Source organism: Equus quagga, chromosome 1 (assembly GCF_021613505.1).
Source record: "Equus quagga isolate Etosha38 chromosome 1, UCLA_HA_Equagga_1.0, whole genome shotgun sequence".
In the NCBI taxonomy this organism is placed as follows: Eukaryota; Metazoa; Chordata; class Mammalia; order Perissodactyla; family Equidae; genus Equus; species Equus quagga.
Genome location: NC_060267.1, coordinates 4,116,401 through 4,132,147, shown reverse-complemented (window position 1 = coordinate 4,132,147; position 15,747 = coordinate 4,116,401). Strand labels below are relative to the sequence as shown.

Below are 15,747 nucleotides of genomic sequence, written 5' to 3'. Positions count from 1 at the left end.
TTTAGTGACACAAGTGACTCCCGGCTTTTAACCTGCCTGTTTCATTTGTTCACCAAATATTTAATGTGCACCTTTTTGTACTTCTGGCATATACTGTGCATCTAGTGGTGGAAAACCATAGGAGGTCCCTGTCCCTGCCCTCATGGTGCTTTCGGTTTAGTGCGGACAGCAGCTTAAGGTCAGGGACAAATTAGCATCAAAATGGTGATGGTTACCATGAAGGGAAATGAGGGTTCCCTGGGCAAGTGAAACAGGGAGACCTAATTGAGATGGGGTGTCAGGAGAGTTTTCTATGAGGAACTGACATTTAGCCTGAGACATTAAAGGACGTGCCCAAAACAGCTGGGGACAGAATGTGCATTTGTACATGTGCAAGGGTCGGGGAACCACTTCTGAGGCAGAGGGAACAGAACTTGCAAAGTCCCTGAGGATAGGAGCCTGGTGTGGGGGAGGAGGTAACAAAAGAGCCTGGGGGCACAAAGGGAAGAGAGAAGCCTGGGACTGGAAAGCTGAGGTGGGGAAGGCGGTTCTGGCGACAGCGCAGGCAGGGACTCAGAGGGGCGGTGCAGAGTATAATTTTATCCTAAACTTAGCGGATAACACGGAATGGGATGACAGGATTCGGCGCATGCTGTAGCGAGCACTCTCGGGCTTCTGTGTGAGCACGGATCCGAATGGAAGTGGGCGTGAAGAAGGGAGGCAGACACATGGCGGGAGGCATCTGTGAGTGAGAGGCAGGGATGAGTGCAAGGAAAGCAAAAATGGAGACAAACAGGGTGACTGGAAAGAGGAGAAATTTTAGAAATATTCTCAGCAAAGGTTTAAGCAAAATAAGTATTCTGATGAATTTCAGAAAAGAAAAGTAGCATTTCCCAAATATTCTCTCTACCAAGAACTCAGTCTTGTCACAGAGTAAAGCTTCAGCTGTTGCTTAATCCAGGGTAACCGGGGACCTGAGGTTCATGTCAGGGGAGCGGAGCATGGAACCCTCAACTTTACCTTCCTGGGACTCACTGACAGTGTCGGTTAGTTATGACAAGACTGAGACAGGCCAAGTCATTTGGGAATACATTTCAACAAGAAAGAAGTGGAGGATTTTTTCCCCCATAAACATTTAAAATAATTAGTTTAGGGGCCAGCCGCATGGTGGTTTAAGTTCAGTGTGTTCTGCTTTGGTGGCCCAGGTTCAGCTCCCAGACCTACACCACTCATTGGTGGCCATGTGGTGGCAGTGACCCACATACAAAATAGAGGAAGATTGGCACAGATGTTAGCTCAGGGTGAATCTTCCTCAGCAAAAAAAAAAAAAAAAGAAAAAGAAAAGAAAAGAAAAGAAAAAAAGTTCATATTTATTGAGCACATATTAACAAGCCAAACACCCTATTAACTCTTTTGCTCCTCACAGCATATTGTGAGTGTGGTAGCATAATTACCACCATTTTACAAAGGAAATGCCTGGCCTCTGTGACTCCACACTCTGACTTGGTCCTCTATCTCCATCACTGGGTGTTCCTTCTCAACTTATTTTTCAGGTTCTTCTTCACCTTCTTGCCTTATCACTTTGGGAAGGCTCCAGAGCTCAGTGCTTGGACCCCTCTCTTCTCTGTCCATGCTCACTCCCCTAAGGTACCTCATGGTTTTCAAGTACATCTCTGTGCTGATGACTCAAAAATTTCTATTTCCTGCCCTAACGTGTGCACTGAACTCCAGGCTCAAATGCCCAGCTGTCGGCTCCACATCCCCACGTGGATGATGCATCGACATCTCAAACGTAACATATCCAAAACCGAACTCTTAATTTTCCCCCAAACCACTCCCTGCCACAATCCTCCTTATCTCAATAAATTTTCCTTAAAATTTTAACACAGACTAAATTTAACTTTAGTTAATAAAATCAATAGTTTCAACAGCTTTCCTGGAAAGACTACTGAATTTGCTAAAGTTCATGATCTGAGATTTACTGGAAAATATATTGGATTCCAGGGCTAAGATATCAATAGCTACGGTTGCAGGCATGCACACACACACTTTCTAAGAAATAATTTGTGTACTTTCAATAGTATATAGATAAATAAAACCAACATTTATATCTTTGATTATAGACACACACACTTCCCAAGACATAATGTGTCATAATCTTAATAGTATTAAATAAATGAAAGTATTAAAAGTAAAATCAATGCAGCATATCTGTCCCACTGGCAAATGGAAAGGTGCTCCACTTGGTTATTCATCCAGGAAAGGTACATTAAACGTACAACGGGACGCCATGCCATACCCATCAGTATGGTTAACATAAAATACCAATACCAAGAGCTGGTAAGGATGCGAGGAAAAGGGAAACTCTCATAGACTCTTAGTGGGAACATAGCCTGTAATATTGAACGGTGTCTTCAACTGGGCATCTATCACCTTCCTTTTCAACTCAACGTCATCTGCTTTGGGGAAATGCTATTTCTCTGTCTCCTTCTGTTGGGGCTGTTTAACATTCACTCCTGCCTCCCTGACTGAAGGAGCAGAGAATGCACTAGATCCCCGGACACAGTGACCAGAGCAGAGGTCAGCATTTGTCCCAAGCTAAGTCACTAAGAATCTTTCAGGGGAGATCCAGTCTTGTTTCCTTCTCTGGCATCATGAACTCTCAAGACGATGCAGACTTATGGCAGCTGGGGCCATCTTGCCATGACACAGGACAGCCTTTCGTAGGCAGGGAACCCTGAGAGATAGCAGGCCTATGACATTGGGGAACTTGTGCCTGAAGCCAGGATGCAGCTTGGACTCCCCACTTTTGTAAGCTAATAAATTCCCTCCGTAAGCTAGTATAAATTAGCTTTCTGCCATTCGTACCTGATGGCATCCTTCTATACTACTGAGCTATTGTTACTCATTTTCCCAACTTAAGACCTTTAGTTTTCTATAGCAATTTTTGCATCTATTTAGCTTTATCTAAGAGTGACAGGAAGGTACCTGAATGGAGGCCCATAAACTGAGTTTTGTATATTCTTTCATAAACTTATTTCCTTTCTACTTTTAAATATCTCCTGGTTTCCTTTAAAGATGAAGAGCTTTTATTTTAAGTGTTTAATTATTGAGGATTTTCATATCCCAATGAGCTGAGTAGGGTAAATATCATTATTCTTATTTTACAGAAGAAAAAAATGATACAAAGAAATGAAATCATTGAGTCTAATATCAAAGGAGGTTGGTAAAAGTTACAAAATAGGAATCCACATAATCTAATGCCTATCTCAACACATTTTCCATTAGGATTCAAGAATTTATTATGTATAAAGAGAAGTGATAATCTCTAGACCAGTACTTAACCTACATTCTTAAGAGACATAAAACCGATGCTTAACTCTCACTTTCAGCAAATAAATCCTCAGTGTCTTTGGTATCAAATTCTAGTTTACCAGGTGTTTTCCCATTTAAAAATATCCATTAAAAAAATCCTTTTACTGAATAGTTTCCCATTAAAAAAATCCCATCAAAAGTCAGGTAAAATAAAGAAATTTTGTAAAATTTATTTTTTGGTTATCAAATATTAATTCAACAAATGTTAGAATTTTTTCTCACTTTAGAAAACAAGAATGGTAAACTTTTTTTTTCAAGAATTTTCAAGATTTTATTTTTTCCTTTTTCTCCCCAAAGCGCGCCCCCTCCCCCCGCCACGGGTACATAGTTGTATATTTTAGTTGTGGGTCCTTCTATCTGTGGCATGTGGGATGCTGCCTCAGCATGGCCTGACGAGTGGTGCCATGTCTACGCCCAGGATCTGAACTGGCAAAACCCTGGGCCACCCAAGTGGAACGCATGAACTCAACCACTCGGCCACAGGGCCAGCCCCTGGTAAACTATTTTTAATGGGAATTTGACTTCCAAAGAGTTTGAAAGAAATGTTAATTGGGCCTCTCAAAGTAACTAGTAGGCTATATTGTATAAAGAGCTCATTTTACTCCTTTTGAGAAAGAAAAATTCCAAGAGTTGAATAAAAGTTTTACAAAAAAAGGAAAATGCGGGTTTTTTTGTTATAAAAGGAAAGATTAGCTAATATTTGATGAACAAAAATTCTAACTGAAAGTGTCCCATGTTCTTATTTTCTAAGGCACCATTTTTACTTCCCTTTCTTCAAATTGTCATTCTCAATTATGACCTTATCTCTAATTAGTCCTATCTTAATCCAAATTAGGAAAACAGCAAGGAAGACAAAACAGAGAAATAAGAGAATGACTACAGGGGGTCCTGGAAACAACTCAAGTGAGGTGATTACAACAGAGACGGGTATTAACCAGGAGAAGCCAAGAGCAGAACATTAAGAAAGAACTGGGGCTGGAAGGGGAAGGAGAAAGAAAGGGAGACAGAGAGTGAAGGACACATTGGGAGAGAAAAGGTTGAGAGAAAGAAAGTAAGCAAGTGAGGAACGAAAGGTGAAAAGAAGAAAAGAGAGAAAAAGGAATTAAAAAGAAATCAAAAACCCAAATCAAAGTTTGCTTATACGCTATATAAAGTTAACAAGGCTTAGAATAATGACAAATGTAGTATACGGATAAGTAATTTTTCAAAAAATAAATGTGCGTTCTTTCATGGTAATAAGAGCTCTTATGCTAAGACTTCAATTCAAAAGCCCTAGCCTGAATTCTGGTGTGAAGCTAGATACGGAGAGCAGAACAACTAGCCCAGATGCAGAGTCTGGTACAGTCATCCGTCACTTAATGGGACACATTCTAAGAAATGCATCGTTAGGCGCTTTCGTCATTGTGTGAACATCACAGAGCGCACTTATACAAACCTAGATGGTGTAGCCACTACACACCTAGGCTGTATGGTACTAATCTTAGGGACCACTGTCGTCTATATGGTCCCTCACTGACCAAAACTTCGTATCGCGATGCGTGACTGTACATTTGATAACTTGATGTATGATTTTTAAAATCACAAATCAGTGGACACGTGATAGGTTCTTTATTAAATGATCCAGGAATATTAGCTAACTGTTTATAAAAATTAGTATTTAAATCCTAAGAAAAATAATGGAAGCCAACCCCCCTCCCCCCCCCCGCTAAAACTTCAATATGTCAAAAAGAGGAAATAAACTACTGAGAAAAGAGATTTTTGCAACAAACTGGTAAGGACTAGTGTCCTTAATATTTAAATAGTTTATACAAACCAATAAAAAAAAACTGAGAGCACTTCTGATAGAAAATGAATAAAGGACATAGCAGACAATAAAAAATGAAAATGGCCAGTATCCATATAAAAAATATTCACTTGTGCTAGAAATTTTTCAAAGAAGTAAATTAAAATATAAATGCAATGTTCATTTAACAAATCAGAATGATTGAACATGATAATGTTCAATGTTGACAAGCTCTAGTGAGATGTTCACTTAAAATGTTGCTGATAGTGATACAAAATAGTATACCCTTTCTGGACGACAACGTAGAATGATGTATCAAATAGCTTAAAAAGAAATACACTTTTGACTTAATGAAGTCAGAAATACAGACAAAGATTTGGGTAAAAGGATATTCATTCCAGTTATTTATAATAGTAGTCTATTGGGAAATGGTTATGTAAATACAGAATTTATTTTTGGGTGTGATATGAAGTAGGATTTTAATTGAATTTTTTCCCATGTGGCTAAAAATGACCCAGCATCGTTTTCTGACTAGTTCAACCTTTCCCCAGTGACGTAAGACTATACCTCTGTTTCCACATGTGCAGTAGTCTGTTTCTAGGCATTCCATTCTCTTCCACTTGTCTCTTTATTACCCCACGTTGATATTTCATAGACTTAATGGCACAATTTTAGAATGAGTCTTGATATTGGGTAGAATAAGTTTCTCTGCTTTCATATTGTTTCAAAAACATTTTGGCTGTTTTTCCCCTCCCACCTTTCTTACTCCATATACATTTTAGAAACAGCTTATTAAGGTCCTGCCCAAGATCCTTTTGGGATTTTGAATAGAATTGAATTTATAGACGAATTTGAGAGAAATGATATCTTTTAGATTCTAAGACTTTCCATTAAAGAACATGATATAGGTCTTCATTTATTTAAATATTCTTTTATGTATATGCATATATCTCTATCTATATCTGTATCTAACGGGATGATACAACTTTCGTTATATTTATTCCTTATATGAACTTTATTATTTTATTGCTATTATAAATGGAATCTTAAAGATTTAACTTTCTGTTTTTGGCTAGTATAGAGAATTGAAACTGATTTTTGTATACCGATCTTGTATCTAGCAACTTAGAGAAACTTTTAATGTGTTTGCTTCCTGATGGCCCACATCCCCCTATACAACTCTGGGTATGAAACCTGTCAGGCGTCATTCAGAATATGAGTGTCATCTGGGGAGAAAGCAGACAAGTGGGTCACCCGTCCCCTCCCAACTCCAGCAAAAATGAGACATGCAGGAATCTCCTCTGAAGTGGTGCCCATCTCGACGAGGGAGCCCTTGTCTCTCTGAGGTGACTGCACAGGACTTACAGACTTTCCAAGCTTTCAGGTGTTAGCCTACCTGTCACCCTTCACTGACTACCCTATTGGCACCTGCCAACCCTCATCTGTCCCTATTACAGAATCCCATTCGTGCCCTTCGGGTAGGTAATGATCACACTTTGTGAGTGTTTGTTTGGCAATATTCCTGTTTACTGCCTGTTCTCTCCATCAATTGTGAGTTTCATAAGGGCAGGGGCCAGGTCTGTGTTCTGCATTCCTGGCAACTGCCACTAAGCTCAATAAATATTTATAGGCTGAGTGCAAGAGTTAAAATATGTCAAAGATCTGTTTCAATTTTTAATGTTAATAATACTTTATATCATAATTTAAAATATATTTTACTTGTATAATTTTATCTTCATAACTGCCTTTAAAATAGGCATTATTAGTCCCCATTTGACACAGGAGCTAACTAAGGTAGTAGGAAATAAGTAACACGGTCCAAATTAAAAGAAAGAAATCAGTGGAGTTGAAAACAGAACCCAAATCACTTAACTCAAAAATCTAATTCAAAAACCATATAAAAAAAGGAAAAGAGAAAGAGATGAGGAAGGGGGGGAGGGAAGCAAGACAAAGGAAGAACAGAGCAAGGAAAGTCCATTCATTCCTGAACTTTCCATGTCAAGGGCATATCGTACTATTTGTCCTGCTAAGGACTCCTTAAATCTCGTACTTTAAGCCTTTGACGAAACCTCATACCTCTCTAAGACATTTCATGGCCAGGAGACAGATTAAGATTACTTTCAAGCAACACTGTTCTACATGAATCACACAGAGTGGAAAATACAGGAGTTTGCAGTAATAGGATAAGTCTCTTTTTCTCTGCTACATGTCACCAGCATAAAACTTGCTGGTGAAGTCAGGACACATAATCGAGTCTGATAATTGTAAAAAGTACGTATAATATGATTTACTTTCAATTTCAAGTTCCAATTCATTCTCTCATAATTTTTCTGCCTTAGTCAACATTACAGAAAACTTTGGCTCTCTCTTAACATTTAAAAGCCAGATGAGAATATCTTCCCAGTTTTACTGTAGTTATGAGGGTGGGAATAGTTGCTTTCTAAGGGAATCATTTAAAGAAAGAACACTGGGCACCAGCCCAGTGGCTTAGTGGTTAAGTTTGCATGCTCTACTTCAGTGGCCCAGGATTTGGGGGTTTGGATCCCAGGCACAGACCTGCACACTGCTCCTCAGGCCATGCTGTGGTGGCCTCCCACATACAAAATAGAGGAAGATTGGCACAGACATTAGCTCAGGGCCAATCTTCCTTACCAAAAAAAAAAAAAAAAAGAAAGAAAGAATACTGCACTCCACATCTTGTTTTAATCAATGACACTATATGTCCCTCTCCTTTCTTTGTCCTTAAGTCTGATGATAAAACGATCGGTAGTTTCTGTTAATTCTGATTAGGAGGCTTCATCTAGTGAAGTTATAAGAAGGAAAGGAATCCCCTACTGTTCCCAGTCTCCATGTAGTAAAAGAATCGTCTCAGTCCCTAAGTTAATAACACTAATTTTGTGATTTGGAGGGAAAAGTACTTTCCTGCCAAATGGTAACCCATATATAAGAGCTGACTGCTGGTGAAACGCCGTAAGAATGAGACCTCACTATGAACCTATCGACACGAGGACTAAATCACTGGGGAGTGTCACTCACCTCTTCCTGAACCCAAACAGACAGCAATGATACAGTTTTGATGACATTCTGTCTGCCACAGCCTCTGACAGGATGGTTCATTCTTAATCCAAAGTGGTGGATCAGGGATGGACAGTGGCATGTCCCAGAGCGTAGGGATCACAACCTCAGGACCCCGACATACCCATGACTGAGACATCATATTCTATCAGCAGCGTTGCTTCTTGTCCACACTGCTTAAGAATACTCATGGCTTCGGCATGCGTGGTTCCAAGAAGCCGAATTCCGTCCACACTGAGCAACCTATCGCCAGGTTTGATGGTGCCCTCTCTGAAGGGAGAACAAAGGAACAGTCTTAATTAATTTAGCGTAATGGGGCTTAGCATTAACAGTCAGTTAGCCAAAGTGGTTCTTACACACACACACACACACACACACACTCTGCCATCCATCCCATTTGCATTTCCTTTTATGCATCAGGTATGACAGCGAGAGAGTAAAGAGGTAACCAGAACAGACAATTGCTGCTATGAAAATCAGTAATAAAAAATATACACATTGGCAAATAACCAGGTTACCCACAATTAACTGTTGGGGTAAAAAAGTAATAAAGGCGCATTTTCCCTTTTCTAGGGTTTTGCCTAAATGTCTAAAATTGATTTATTAGAGCCCAGAAAATAGCATTTACCTCTGTTCCCAAAGCCAGGTAAGCAGAGAAGCCTGCTGACTCCACTCAATTTATTACCAGTGAGGCCAAGCGGTTTAGGGAGCGTGGGTGAAAATGCCCCTAGTCTGTAAATTTTCCCACTGATTTATAAGGCCATTTGGCAATCATTAAATTGATTCAGTCTCATGTTCCCTGGAAGAGACAGGAAAGACGACTTTCCCTGCTGTGACCACAGACACTTAGGATGTTGAGAGAAGATGCCTCAGGACATTACTGACACCACTCAGGTGTGGCCAGGGCAGCTTCCACATTATGACCCTCCTGCCTCATGGGGGTCATGGAGATGAGAAAACCAAACTGGGGATTACACGTGTAGGATGTGGAGAGAATAAAAATGATCTTAAATATCTTTCACCTAGGTAATTCTGTAAGCAATTTGACTCTAAATTTTTATCTTAAATTCCTAGATTTCCTATTGTCCTACATTCATTTGGTAATATGTCGCTCACAAACTAGTAATCTGCTTCTGACATTTCTGTCCACTCCAACTCTGAGTGTCCATAGGAAATGGAAGATTCCCGTTTAATTCAGGAAGAATGATTGACAAGGGAAGCACAAGAAGGGAAAACGCAAAGTTCCCCTGGAAACCGGGACTTTGTATTGTCGTCTGCAAAGGCAAACATACTTTAGCCCAGGTGAGAAACCAGCGTCTTCCTATTCTCTGACTTTATGTTAAACATCATCTTTTTCAAAAAGTGAGCTCACACATGAGCTTTCAAGGAAAAGAGACCTGAGTCCTATCCTCGTTCTTCCGTGCACTAGCTGGCAAGGCATCTAACCAGCCTGGCCTCAGTTCCGTCACCTGTAGATGTGAATAAAAACACCTCGTTTAGCAGGGGGTGGCGAGGATAAAATAAGATAACGCCTGCCAAGCACTCAGCACGTTTCCCAGCACATGGTAGGTGCTCAACAAATAGTACCTATTATTATTACTATTTCTTTGCTTAAGAAAAGGTTTTAAAAGTTCATCCTGGGCTGAAGCATAGTGTGCAGTCAGGGTAATCTGCATTTTCCTCCCATCCTCCAACCATATCTGAGGGCAGGAGTTGTGGTCCCTACAATTACGAAGTTGACTTTTGCTGTGGGAAATTAATACAAAGGTGAGCATCTCCTGAGACTTCTAAGTTGGGAGTTTGCCTGGGACCCATCCCCCAACGTTTATGATAGGAATGCTGAAGGAGCCACCCTTTAGATACTCAAATGATCGAAGACGAGAAAGCAGACATTGACCATATTCCTTCCCTTTTACTAAAAGTCACTTCCATTCTGACACACATCATCATCAACAACAGGTAAGCATAACAATGATAAGGATGTTGACAATGTAACAATCAGAACACCACTGCCTATCTTTCCAGGTTAGGAGATCAGCAATTGGCCACGATGCCTTTCAAGGGCCTGCCTTCCAAGAGCCATCTGCCCTTTGTTAAGTGCCTCCGGTATGACAGGCCCGTATATCTCCAATCTTTGATAAAAGTGAACAACCCTGAAAGGAAGGTGTTATTATCTACATTTGACAACGGGGAAACTGAGCTCAGAATTGTTGAGTCCCTTGCTGGAGAAAAAGGGTGGTGAAGGGTGGAATCCAGTCAGACCGTCTGCTTCCGATTCCGCAGCCGAAACTCTTTCAGTTTTCACATTCTAACATATTTATCGAAAATCTATCTTTTACTATGAAATTTGTAACTCATCAACTTCTGCGCCAAAGTTTCGGCTTTATTTAATCTGTTTGGATGATGACACAGAAAGACGGAGTTACCTGTCCGCAGGCCCTCCCGGACGAACACACGTTATCACAACCGGACGAGATTTATTTCTGTCATCGTGCGCTCCCCCTAGCAGAGGAGAGAAACACCGCTTAAACAATTCTTTCATTAAAAAACTCACTTACAAAACTACAGCTGAGAAACTGAAGTACATTTTGTTGATGTGGGGAGGAAAACATGTAAAATTTTCCTTCTGGTATATAATAGCCTTAAAAATCTTATTCATTTCATATAGAATATGTTTTTGAAATCACCATTTAACGAGTGTGACAAGAGCATCCACTAATTACAACTACGAGCCCCGTTAGAAGAGCCGCCAGTTATAAACAAAGTGCAGGTGGGTGTGCTTGGTGCCCATTAACCTGGGCTACAATACAGGTGAGCGAGTCTACAGCCTGACATAAAGGAAGCAGAAAGGTAAAAGAAAAAATCCAAGTATTAAAAAAAGAAAGAGGAAAAAATTCAAGTGACTGAACTGGCCTCCATTAAAATTGGAGTGTTCACCTACAACATGACTGACAAACAATAATGTACAATTGAAATTTCACGAGGTTGTAAACTATCATAATCTCAACAAAAAGTTAAAAAAAAGTTGGGGTGTTCAAAACTTTTGGGCAAATTTGACAGACTGTGTCAAACCAATTGCAATGCTTAGATGGGAATTTTAATTTTGTATAAGGAAAATTTCTCCTCAAGAATTCTTAGAAACATAGAAGCTTTGAGACGAAAGGTAATTTATTATAAATTCTCTTTTCCCAGAGGACCCCTTTGTACTCCCTCTTTAATCTGTACTCCCTCAGCCTCTACCTGGGATCCACCAGTTGACCTCCTTATGAGACTGAGGCAGGCCACCCCACCTTTGGACACCTAGGTGTGTTGGAAGGTTCTTCCTAACATTCAGCTGCTATCTATCTTCCTCCAACCTTCATCCACTGGTCCTTGTTCTATTATCTAGAGCAGTGAAACAAAAATGTAAGTTCTCTTCTACAAGAAAGTTTTTTTTAAAGTTGAAAATAGTGATTACACACCTGCTAAGTCTCACCTCCTTAAGGCTGAACACTTCCCGTTTCTCAACTACTCTTCATGGGACCTGATTTCCTCGTACATCACCATCCTGGCTGCCCTCTGAGTGGTCCCTACTTTGCCAGCATCTGATAAATACGAATGTTACTATCAAGGATTCTTTCCCTAATGCTTGTCTGGTAGAACAGACTGACATTCCCCTAACTTGGCACAGGGAGAGGGGTCAACTTAAAGAACCCAGCCTAAGAGAAGAAAAGGCGTTCACTGTTCCTGACAAAGGGAAACACTGCCTTTCTGCTCGCCTCCATTACAAGCAACTTATTCCATCTGGCTGATGGGTATAAGCTACATTTCAGTGTTTTATTCTCTCATTCAGTTGGATGGCTTATTTTAAAATTCCTCCTTACTTAAAATAGGAAATTCACAACTTTTGCAGAAAAAATTCTTAATATGAAAATCATGACAATACCTTACAGCACATGCTTACCCATATTTATATAAATACCATTATGTAACTTCTCTTTTGCAAGGTGTTCATAAAAAGATAGCTTTGCTTTCCCCCTTTTACAAAAGGATCGGCAGAAGACAGTAAGAACATTTCCATAACTTTGGTTTGGAGTTCTAAATTTAAATATATAACAGTGAGCGCATGTTAAGGTGTGAGAGAGAGCTCTACATTTCTTGATATGTGACATTTTATCATTATTTAAAACAATGAGCTTAGTTTATGATTCACTTAGGTTCTAGAAGTTTGAGTTGCAAAGCAAAACAGAGCCCACGCAGAGCCCAGGGGTCTTCTCAATCCTGGCTGCACATTAGCATGACCCACTTGGGATGCTTTTTAAACAATATCATTGCTAGGACCGCAGTGTAGGCCGAATCTGGATATGGAGCTTTACATGGTAAACAGGTAGACCAACCTACAATTTTAGAGTTGAGAATACCAGATAGAGAAAGTTTCCTTGTCCAAGGTGAAAAGCAACCGAGTGGCAGAGTAGCTTTCCTATTAGCCCAAGCTGTCTTAGCTTGGTGGCAAGGGACTTCACTAAAATTTAACTCTCTGAGATTCAGGCCAGAACACCATTTTTCATTCTATGGGTGCAAGGTTCTGTTGTTTGGAGAGTCAAAGTTTTAGAACCTGTGACATATAAGTGACTACAACATACCAGGTAGTATTCTATGCTCATACTAAGAAACTCTTCCCACGCACGCACACACATACAGATATTTGAAATCCCTGCAACTTGCAGGAAGGACATTTTGTCAACAATAGATCATCAGTTGTCTTGAGGTGGTTGTGGATTTCAACTGCTTCTATTCTTTCTAGTTCTTGAGTGATAAATCACCGTTGGTTTAGTTCTTTCATCAGCAATTTGATTTGTTATTGATTAACCATACGGCAGCTAGTGATGAAGATCTGCACCAGCAGGGTTTTTTCACCGCAGATTTTCGATGATTAGGTTTGTAGGCATGCGATTCAAGCACACCTCTTTTTCAGCTGTACTGCAAAAACAGATTTGTTTATACCACCCTCAGAGCTAAAATTACCTGTACACTGAATTTGCATTACCTTTATCTAGTTTTTCGACACAGAAATTTGGGAATGGTTAAGGTAAATGATCTTAGGGTCTGGTGTTCCACCTAAAAATAGGACTTGGTCAGAAAACCGTAAAAACCACTGATCTAAATCACTCAATGAGTTCCTGCTTGCCCATTTTCTCTAACACTCACTTGGGCACTTTATCAACTTATGTCTTAAATTCACTGGACTGTAATTCCCTGTAGATCAGGGTCTTGTCTCATGGCTCCAGAGCACTTGGCCCTATGCTGCCATGTTGACATGTCCTTAATAAATATTTGATTGATTGATTTGCTAAATGACTGACACAGAATGGAACCTTATGCTTAAAGCTCAGTCATTTAAGACGATTCTATGTAAGTGAACACACCTCTTTCATCCTTTGACGCACGTATGTTTATTAAGATGCTTAGTTAATTTTAAATAATGTTTTAATAATTTTGATAGAATTTTGACTTTAGTCAAGTTCAAAATGTAATAGGTGAAAACAAAAAAGTCAAGAAATGTGCAAAAATTCCTGATGCTTATCTAGTTCCCTATTGAACCTCATTGTCATGCTAGGAATTACAAACTGTTAATATATGCGTAGTCTTTCAGAGACAAAATTGCTAATAAGAAAAATAAAATATTAAAAGCCAGAATTACAGCTCAGAATTAATGGTTTTATAAACAAGTTGTAGTCACCTGAAATCTTTACTATTAATGTCGTCCAATGAGATAAGTTGAGCTGATGCACATAGGTGCCCAAGAGATGAGATTATCTTCAGTCTATTTTAAGAAAGCTACAATAACAAAATGCATTTCAGCAGAAAACAATTTAAGCAAAGTTGCTTAATCCTAGTGCATTAACCAAATCAAGCCATACTCATCAACATTTTTAACTCAGTGATAGAGAAAAGGGAAGGCAAAAGGCAGGTTGACAAGTGGCAGGTCAGTAGGATGATGTGAACTGACAAGGTTTACACACAGTGGCTGCTCTGTATTAACAGACTGAAAATAAAGCCAGGTCATTTGGATTCCACCTTGATTCTCACTCCTTGCTTTATTTCCTTAAAGATGAGTGGGTACAAATATTAAAAGGTGACTTTAACACTGGAAATACCAATTTTTTGATGACTTTCTAGTTCACTCCCAATATTTCATTGAAAAATTCTCCAAAAATCTCTGATGGTTCATATTTTCTAACCACCACCTACCTCGTATCACAAAGCCAAAAGTATTGCCTTCTTTATGTAACGTGACCTCCACTGTCCGGAATATAACACTCGATCCTTGAACAGCTGAATGCAGGAGAGAGAGGGAAATATGTCTTAAATCATAACAACATTTCTAAGTTCTAAGATCCTTGTTGCAAATAATTCTTGTTTTGAGTAACAAAAAAGTAATAATTTCCTTTCAAAGAAAATGTTAGAAAAAATAATTGGAACAACGTACAAATACTATAAAATGCTCATCTGCATGAGTGACTCCTGGAGGTGCAAGTGGACTCAAAATCATAGGTACTTGTTTCTAGATAGACGGTAATATTCACATTGTTAATTACTCTACATAATAAGAGGGACAATCTTCTTATGATAAATAGAATTGTTTTCCCTTTGGAAAATGCACAAACAATAGGATTTTTATAAAACTTATGAAATAATTAATACTTATTTTTGCAGCTAGCACTGGAAGAAAAAGCATTACTCTCAGATCGCCATTAATAGATTAGGCTGATGCAGATAGGTTTTCTGACATAATGCATAGCAATTAAACCAAGACATCAGCAACCCAAACGAAGCTTGGAGGGCAAAAGAAATTCTAAATATGCTCAAAATATTACGACTGACTAATAAAATAAAGGTTTACTTAATTTTATTAATACCCTCGTTCTTATGTTGTATTTGCTTGCTTATTGCTCTCATTTCACAAAATGAAATTGCATTGCCAAGTTGCAATCTCTATTATATTACAAACAGTATGAGGGTATAAGTTGTATAAACGTATAGTCTCTAAAATATTCTGTAAGACTGCTTTCGAGAAACTGGTGAGTAATTCCGGTTGTACAGTATACTATTGCTGAGTTTAAAAAGACACATTTCCACAAATTAATATTTTACCATTATGGATACAAGGACGTTTTTATTTATGGAGACAGAAAAGTTTGCAAACTGCAGAAGTCGATGGCCTTAGATCTTGTCATGAACTTGTACAATGATATCTAATTATCTGATGCTGGGTTCATTATTTATTTATTTTTTTGAGGAAGATTAGCCCTGAGCTAGCTGCTGCCAATCCTCTTCTTTTTGCTGAGGAAGACTGGCCCTGAGCTAATATCTGTGCCCACCTTCCTCTACTTTATATGTGGGACCCCTACCACAGCATGGCTTGCCAAGCTGTGCCATGTCCGCACCTGGGATCCAAACCAGCGAACCCCACGCCACCAAAGTGGAAAGTGACCATTTAACCGCTGTGCTACCAGGCCGGCCCCTGGGTTCATTATTAATAACACATTTTTTAC

At 39.3% G+C, this 15,747-nt stretch overlaps 1 protein-coding gene across 6 annotated transcripts in view; it reads right to left on the bottom strand.

Annotated features, from left to right (window-relative positions):
• Positions 1–15,747, bottom strand: part of GRIP1 (glutamate receptor interacting protein 1) — a 590,760-nt gene that overhangs the window by 106,159 nt on the left and 468,854 nt on the right. For 5 of the 6 annotated variants that reach the window (XM_046661320.1, XM_046661301.1, XM_046661312.1 and 2 more), the window contains exons 5-7: positions 14,444–14,527; positions 10,639–10,714; positions 8,337–8,482 (exon numbers count right to left, since the gene is read on the bottom strand). In XM_046661320.1, coding sequence (XP_046517276.1) covers positions 8,337–8,482; positions 10,639–10,714; positions 14,444–14,527 — 306 coding nt within the window. The remainder of the gene's footprint in view (positions 1–8,336; positions 8,483–10,638; positions 10,715–14,443; positions 14,528–15,747) is intronic. The other variant, XM_046661330.1, reaches the window with a different exon arrangement.